The following is an 8,852-nucleotide window of genomic DNA, read 5'->3' on the forward strand; positions in this document are numbered from 1 at the left end:
TTTTCATTCTCTTGCATCTCGTAAGGACAGGACTTGTCTGACAAAGCATGAGATGCTGTAATGAAGGAGCCTTTTCTAACTGATCCTCTGCACAAGAGAAGTGGGGCTCAGATTGTGGCCGGGAGGTCAAGCCAAAGCCTGGAATGACTTCTGCCTAATGAAGTCAAGGGACATGCAAAGCTCCTCTTCTGAAGGAGGGCTTAAACCAGTCTGGCTTCTTCCAAGAGGCAATTCTTTTGTTGGGTTGTGCATAATAACTGTTAAACAGACTCTTCCCCCTGTGTTCACTGTGAAGAGATCCACTGGCAGCCCTGGGATAGGTGATTTAGAGGATTTATAACAACTACACACTGATTAAAGGCTTCTGCTAGCGAAGCCTAGTAACCTTTTGTAGAGGAAAATATGTTCCTAACATCAAGGTCTGTTAGGAAGTGGAATGATCTTAAGAGAAGTCATTTAAGTTCCATAACAAGAGTTAGTGTCAAAATACTCCAGAATATGGATCATAGGGACCGATTCTCCACAGACAAGATGAGCGCCATTAGTTCTGATTCTGTGCTGTTTGAGGGGTTTTCTCCTCCACCTTTTCCCCCTCTCTTTCTCCTCCACCCTTTTATTAATCTGTTTTTGTTACACTGAATAAATCAATCATCCCTGTTTGGCTTTCAGAAACGCCGGGGAGGAATGTGTTCCTTCCTGCATCGTGTGTGCTGGACTGCGTTGCCACTACAGTTACTCCTGCTGCTCCTGCTGCTCCTGGCATTCCTCCTTCCTCTGGCGGAAGAGACACACAGCTGCAAGCTTGCCAACAACTTTGCCCGTTCCTTCAGCCTGATGCTGAGATATGAAAGTCCTCCTCCAACTTAACTCCTCTGCATGGCAAGAGGTGACACTCAGAAATCAAGTCTGCTTTCTCCTTGATTTCTTGACAATTTCCAAGTACTTCTAGGTTTAGGGCTTCTAACAAGGCCACCTTATTAACTGGAAATGTGGTCAAATCAAAGCAGCATAAGGCTAATCCACATAATCAGGTATTAGCTTTTAGAACTAAATTAATCAGGTATTAACATTTAGAGCTAAATTAATATTTTTACAATATTATATGAGTATATTTATACTATGTGAATATATATATATATATAGTATGTATATATCAGTATAAAAATATACATTTTATATATATATGACAAAACTAAAATCCACTGTTCTGATTTGATCCTGCTATGTTTTTTCTTCTGCCTTTGCTCAGCAGTGACTAGCAGATGTTTAAAACTGCATTTTTGATGTTTACAACTGAAGTCAAACAAGCAGGAGAAAATAAGGGATGTTTCATGGAATTGTGCCAGAAAAATATTCTCAATGAGAATTGAGAGACTGATGAAATGGAGTCATGTTGAAATAAGCTGTTTAACATTCAGCCCTAGCAAAAGTTGGAAAATTATATTTAGGATCAGTTAGCTTATCTTTGGCCTAAGCCAGCAATCACAGAAGCCAGTGGAAGGACTCCCGTTGATTTCAGCTGGAATGGAATCAGGCCATACTATATTCAGATGTGCTTTCTGACCTTCTAACCAGCTTTCTCCAGTTCCTGTGTTCTCTGTCATACCAGAACCTGGAATGGTAGAATAGGCTGGTGGAAAATCTGAAAGTAATAGTCTATTTTTCATAATCGTAACTCTAGTGAAGCATTTTTTAAACTCAAATAGTAATATTTTTATATGCAGCTATCCACAAAGCTCTATACCGGTGAACTGTGTAAAAGAAAAAAAATGTGATGATATTTCCCAATTTTCAAATATATAGATCACCTACTGATTTTCCTGGGGAGATTCCTTGGGAATAGACCATAGAGTCTTCTGTCTGGAATGTAGCTTGATTGAGCATCAGCATCAGCAAAGCCACGCACAGACATTAACATTCAGAATCTAAACCTGATTCCTTCCGAAGACGAGTTGTTATACTAATGGTGGTCAGTACAACCTGCCATAGACTAATAGTGTCAACCACAATTATATTACAGGTTTCCAAAAAGTCTGAAGTCTGAGACAGTGGGCACGTCTACACAAGATGCTACTGTGCAGTCATTACTGTGCATTTATTTACTACGTATAAAGTACTTGCAAGTACTAAATAAATGCACAGTAACTGGAGTTACTGCACAGTAGCACTGGTGAATGTATTTTAGGTGATGCTACCGCATGGTAGTGTATTAACACTGTCTGCGCTGTGATGTGCTACTGCGCAGTCAGCGTCTCGTGTAAACGTGCCCAGTGATGAGTATGCCATCTGTTTGTCTGAATTGTCATGTTTGTTTTATCAGCCATTTGTTTAATGGAAATGTGCGTTTTCACTACCCTTTTAAATGTAATCTCAATTCACAGCTTCACTACAGTGAAATAACCATTTCTTTGTGGTGTTTTACCTGATTGGATCATGCATCTTTTCCAAAGAGATTACTTTAAAATATTTTGTGGCATTTCTAGAGGCTGTCCCTTTCTTCCTCTCTCTTTTCATCCTCCGAATCACAATCACCAAGAAAAAGATATTTTTCTTATCCTGGCTACTATTTTGAGTGAAATTTGACTTTTGGGAGCAGTGGTGGCCTTTTTTAGTCGTTTTTTCCCCCCAGAGTAGGTTCCAAAATAATATCAATTCTGTATTAAATTATTTTGTACTTGTTGTATGGAGGGGCTCACTTTTATGTTTTATAAAAAGAAAAAGAAAAGAAATCTGGTCAGAGAGGACGGGGAAGGATGGACAGGAGAAGATGACAGGTGATGAATATAAGAGTGATCTGCAGAAGCGGGGAAGGAAAGAGACAAAGATATAGAGTTCAAATAAAAAAAGGAAAGTGCTAAAGAAAAAACACTAAAATGGAGGGTGTGAAGCATAAAACAGGAGAAGAGACTAGATTCTAGAGAAGGAAAATAACTATTAGGATCCCTCTAGTCCACCTTTGATAATAATTAGTATTATTATCTATTTGATATTAAATAGAGCTTTGTCCATTTGAATTTCAAATGTCTCAAGCAAGGAGGCCTCTACCCTTTCTCTGAGTAAACTGTTCTGTTGGAAGAAAGTTTTCACTTGTTATGGAGGCTTGTCTTGTCTGTGCAACACAGAGGTTCTGGAGAGCACAGGACTGACGCACGTAGAAATCACTATCAAGAAGAGGAGGTTGCGACGGATCGGCCATGTCTGGAGAATGGGAGACCATATCCTCAATAATATTTTTCTATAGTGAGATTCGAGATGGCTCTAGAAAGCAGGGTTGCCTTCTATGGGATTACCACAGTGTGTGCAAAAATTATATGAAGTCATTGAACATCAGCGCAGAAAGCCGGGAGGAGCGTGTAGAATCCCGTCCAATCTGGAGGGAACGTCTGGCACTGGGTGCAGCTCAACATGAAGCTGCTTTGATCCAGAAGATGGAAGCAAAACAAGAAAGAAGAAAGCAGAATGCTATAAATTTGAACTCCAATTTAGACAACATGTGAATCTGTGAAATTTGTAACAAGCTGTGTCACTCTCGAATTGGGCTGGTCAGCCACAAATGGATTCATCAGGCATCTGACTATAGACCTCTTACATGTGCATCATGATCCAGAGGATCAACAGTTGCCTACTGTGCAAGCATTTTCTCTTTATTTCCTATAATTGCACAAGGCCAGCATCAGCAATGGCAGAAGTGCTAATCTGGAGAGGATACCAAACTTTTAACCAACATGTCTTCTAACATGCTAAGAGCTGATGTAGAGGAGAAGGGGCCAGATTTTATTTTATCTATTAGCCATGATTCTATTCCACCCTGATCAAGTCTTTGAAAAGCAATTAATGCAAAAGCTGGGTGGTTTCACTTTCTCTTCCTCCTCCTTGCTGCCTTTTTTTGACTCAGTCTTAAGGGTACAGTGATGGTGTTTTACAAAAGCAGATGCAGGAAGGGACTTTCAGGGACTTGAACAGGGTGGAATAAACTCATACTCACATTTCTATAGAAATTTAGATTTCAATCCAAAAGAGGGAACACAACTTTTTTTGTACCTTTTTTTTTAATAAACTAGTGTGCAACTACGGAATTAGGAAGAAATGCTAGCAGAGACAAAATGGAACGGGGGAGAGAAGCATGAGGAAGAAAGGAACAGTGCTGTTTAAAAACTGGCTGTCTGTGGGGTGGAGAAACCTGTCAGAGACAGAAGGATGACAGGAAGAGAAAATAAACTGTGAGAAATAAAGGTGTTTAAACATAATTAGAAGGGGAAGGAAGGCATTAAGCTCTGTCTTCCACCGCGAAGGAGCCGGTTGGAAAGCAGCTGTAATTCACAGGAGATGCAGCACATGGATTGTTTCTTTGCAACTGTTCTTTCCAGTAAAGGCTGTCATGGCTTCTTTCTCTCCACTCCCCAATTGAGCTAGTTCAGAAAACATACAAATTCTCCTCAGTACTTGTCTCCAAATTGTTGGCAGCCCTGAAGGAACAACCCTGTGGCTGCACAGCAAGGATCTAATCATCTAAGATCTGAACCATGCGCTACTCCCGCCTCCTTTTCAGATCAAACGGTTTCAACATATACAAAAAAACCCCAAAGGCAGAGGCGAGAGATGTAGCAATTCTTGTGGATTGCCACATTCCATTTCTTTAAGAGCTGCTGGGCTGCTCCATTGTGGTCAGGGAATGAAGTAAAACAGCATGAAAGGCAACAAAAAAAGAACTATGGCAAGGGGGAGTATAGCAAAGGGAAGATCAAGGAGGAAATGGCCAATTTTCTTTACATGAAAATTACAGAATCCCCCATGAGTTTCTGGGCATTGGCCTTTCTGATCTGGATTGCTTTCCTGAGTTCACCGGTGGATTTTGCAAGGATTGGCAATGCAAGTGGAGCAGACATTACAGAAATTCTTTCCAGGCAGAGGGTCAGAAGAAAATAACTGTAATGTCACCTTAATGCTTCAGTGTTGTGGCAGATTTAAAAAAAAAAAAAGAATTAGAAACACACTTTTTGCTCCTGGGGGTTTCCATTGGATTTATTCTTTAAATATTCCCATTATAAATCCTAGAGTAGTCTGCTTTACTTTGCTGTAAATCGCAGCAAATCAGTGGGGTTTTTTTTCCTTTTTACATTCAAGCAGGTAAACATGAAGCTTTCTCTTATTTGTAATGGAAAATAAGCTAAACTATTTGGCCCCAATTTCTTTCTCACTGGGTGCATCTACATGTGTGCTTTGCTGCAGTGTTGACTAATTAGCTGTACAGTAAAGCATCACTATCTACACGTGCACTGGTATTAGGGTGCAATAAATTAACTAACTCCATCATAGGATAGTACTGTCCCTGACAGTACTACCCTATGGCAGAGTAATTATGTGCACTGAAATTCAGATGGTGTAGATGGTGACCGGGGCTGGCTGGGGCACAAGGGTGCTAAAGTTCAGGGGCTTTGTGCACAGCTCCACACTTTAACAGTCTCGCATCTCAGCCGGCCCCTCTGCTGCCTGACGCCACCACCCAGAGCCTGGGGCTGACCCCCAGAGCCTGCTGCCAGCCCAGGGCTGCTCTGTCCTGGCTTGGACTATTGCAGTCCCAGGCTCACGTGCAGACGCTGCACTCGAGAGCAGCTGACTCAGGTGCAAACTGTGCCAGAATGTATTTCATCATATGAATAGGACATGTAGATGCACCCACTAACACCTATTTTATTCTGGTGTAACCTTATTGATCTCAGTGAAGCAATTCTCCATTTTTACTGGCATAAGCAAGAAGAAAATCAGATCCTTGTCTTAAAGAAATGTAAAAGTTTAAGACATTAGAAAATCAAATTAAAATGTTAAAAAGTTAAAAATTTAAGATGTAAAAAAAAAGAAAGAGTGAAGCCTTCCCCCATGTCTCTTGCTTTAATTCAGAAGCAGAGGCCTAGCAAGTTCCTGACTGTTGTATGGTTCTTTTACAGCCAGCCCACCTTCAAGGAAGGCAGCAGTCCTTAAATAAATTAAATACATTGAATCTGCAAACTCTGGCTGCGTCCAGATAAGCGTGGCTTTGCAGTATGTGGTGCCGCAAACCTCTCTGCGGCGCCACACACGACACATTCAGGCATTCCCCATGCTGCTAGTATCCCAAGGTCAGAAAAATCTGCACACAGAAAAAAGCAGGGTGGCGTACATGGCAGCAACTTGCACTGCCCAGATCTGGAGCCTGGCCAATCAGAGCCACACTCCGGCCACCAGCCAGGCTCCCAGCTCTAGGAGCACTGTGGCTGCAGCTTCTCTGGCTCCCAGGACTCCAGGTATGTCTGCTGGAGCCAGTACAGATGCTGGTCGCAGCCTTCCCTACCCCACCTGAGGTAACCTGCCACGTGCCAGAATGCACGTGGCACAGGCATTCCCTGGGGACAAGCAGCAACATCACAGGGTGTGCTATTGTTATTAGTCCCCGGGGAACCAGATGTTCGTGCTTATCTGGACATGGCTCCTTTGTGGATCTGAATCATACCAAATTACTCACCTGGCATGTAAATGCATTTTGTGTTCAAGAGGCTAAGTTTTGTGCATGGAAAATTGTATTGTATCCAAGTCACTTGGCATGCAAAATGGCACTCTCAATTTGAGCCAGGTCAATATCAATATTTCTTTGAAACAGTAGCTTGACAAGCACTCCATTGCACACGCATCAAAGTTAGTAGGAGCTCCACATGTTCTCCCAAGGATAGACTTCAGTCACAGCCTTCAGAGAAAGACCTCAGTCTAATTTATGAATTGTAATTGCAGAATTTATGATTCTGTAGCCAGACGCTTTCAACAGTTTTCAGCAGCTTCAGTACAATGAAATAGAAAATTACTATTATGCTACATACCTATTTATAGATCATTCTCCAATTCCAACCAGCAATTTAGACTGTATTCAATACAATTTATATAATACCTCCTCCTGTTCTTTGTGAGAAAAAAATATGTTCTGTTATATGCAAGCATATAAAAAAGTAATATTCTCCTAACAACACAGACAGTGCCTTACTATTGTGATTTCTACATATTAGCTTATTTGCCCAGGCTGTTTATGTTTATTCTAGACAAGCATTTTTGGTTGAAAATAAAATACTAACGTAATTATTTAAAACAATAATCATTGTATAGGGATAACTTTGAATAATTTTCAAGTTTCTTGTCATCATTTTCCATCTCAGCCTAATTCTTTTCGCTGGGGATAAATAAAATCTTCAGGAAAGAGCTAGAGTTTCTCCAAACATTAGGCTTCTTCGCACAATATAAAAAATACTTGCTCAGTTATAGTAGAGTTGGAAAACTGCTGTAGTTACGATGGTCCAGGATATGTATGACATGCAAGGGGTTTTTGTCATCACTTTTATTGGTGGTGCTTTGGGCCCGGAAGTGTGTTCAACATCTCAAAAAGCCCATGCCCCACTCTGCTATATACATCTGCTCTGGGATCTCAGGAATTTGCTTATGTTGATCACTTCCACAACTTCAAAGACAGAGTTTTCTATTTTGTGTTTGATGCGAGTATGTAACTTCCATTCATGTTTCCTTCATATTCAAGGGGATAGTTAGGCCTTAAAACATTTGGCTGTACAAATATGTAAAGGGGGAAATGGAATTCTGGAAACCTGCGTGTTTAAACTAAAGAGCCTTTCTTATGACTACTTTTCTACTAAAGTTCACCCACATGCATGACTCCTCTCTGCAAATTTCATTCATGTCTATGGAGCATGCACGTCTCCCCTTTTTATCCCCAAGAAAAAAACAGTCCTGCATAGTGCAATGGAGTGCAAGTCTTAGTGCAACTATAGCCTTTGGGCATTGTGGGAAATGCTGAATAATGGTTAAAAGATAAAATTAACTAAAACATTTGTTCCATGTTCAATATTTATTTTGGCATAGATAGAGATGTAAAAAGTTGGGATACTTACCCAGATAAATTCCTTTGATCAACATCGTGCATGTATTGACTGGAATTGCTGCTCTTGACAACTTTACTGTCCATTGCTTAAATTGCTGTTCTGCAGCTGAAAACACATATTTATGCCATGAATTATAAGGTCTCCTTCCAGGGCCCTTGGGGGAGGGCTGTCAGGCAAATTCTTGGTGGTCCTTCTCAGACCATTGGCTTGCTCTGAGCCATTACAGTGTATTGTGTTAATTTGGCTGTTGGTACTTGGCCACTTCTGAAAGTCTGCTTGCTAAGACCCTGTAGATAGCACTACTTATACAGACACTGAGCTATTCAGTTACCATTGTTAACATCTCTACTATATTTCTATGTAATCTTAAAGAGTTTGATTATAATTGGACTAACTAGAGGGAGATTTGGGGTTTTTTAATCAGAGGTTTTTTATTTCATAAACATTTTTTCATTCCTTTTGCACTTGCAGAATGTTAAAATAAACCAGACCCAAGAAGCTAAAATCATTCTGTTTTCCCAAAAATATGAAATAGGATTAAATAATTCTCATGTGCACTCTATTTTTTTCAGTTTCACCTTGGCCTGTTTAGTTTAAAACTGGAGCATTTGTTTATAGAAGAGTTATCAGCAGCCCCTAAAGAATAGGCCTTATCATGAATAGGCAGACAACTGGTAGCCTAACCGGCACCACTATAATTACGCTGCTATTCACAAGCGAACCATTGTTACCTCAGCAACTTTAGCTGGTAATAGGTAGTTTCAAGCTATCCACCCTCCTCCACCTTGCTCTGTTTTTCTATTGCTGGGACTGAGCTGCACTGATGGAGGTGAAGCACCCTAATGGCACCCAGAAGGCATAATTCATAGATTCATAGATGTTAGGGTCAGAAGGGACCTCAATAGATCATCGAGTCCGACCCCCTGCATAGGCAGGAAA

General features: G+C 40.7%; 1 protein-coding gene across 7 annotated transcripts in view; it reads left to right on the forward strand.

The window, feature by feature from the left end:
* Positions 1–1,068, forward strand: part of SYNE3 (spectrin repeat containing nuclear envelope family member 3) — a 99,679-nt gene extending 98,611 nt beyond the window's left edge. For 6 of the 7 annotated variants that reach the window (XM_025215193.1, XM_025215195.1, XM_025215196.1 and 3 more), the window contains one exon: positions 670–1,068. In XM_025215193.1, the coding sequence (XP_025070978.1) occupies positions 670–867 (198 nt within the window). In that variant the 3' untranslated portion in view covers positions 868–1,068. The remainder of the gene's footprint in view (positions 1–669) is intronic. The other variant, XM_025215199.1, reaches the window with a different exon arrangement.
* The last annotated feature ends 7,784 nt before the right edge of the window (positions 1,069–8,852 follow it).

Source organism: Alligator sinensis, unplaced genomic scaffold (assembly GCF_000455745.1).
Source record: "Alligator sinensis unplaced genomic scaffold, ASM45574v1 scaffold47_1, whole genome shotgun sequence".
Taxonomy (NCBI): domain Eukaryota; kingdom Metazoa; phylum Chordata; order Crocodylia; family Alligatoridae; genus Alligator; species Alligator sinensis.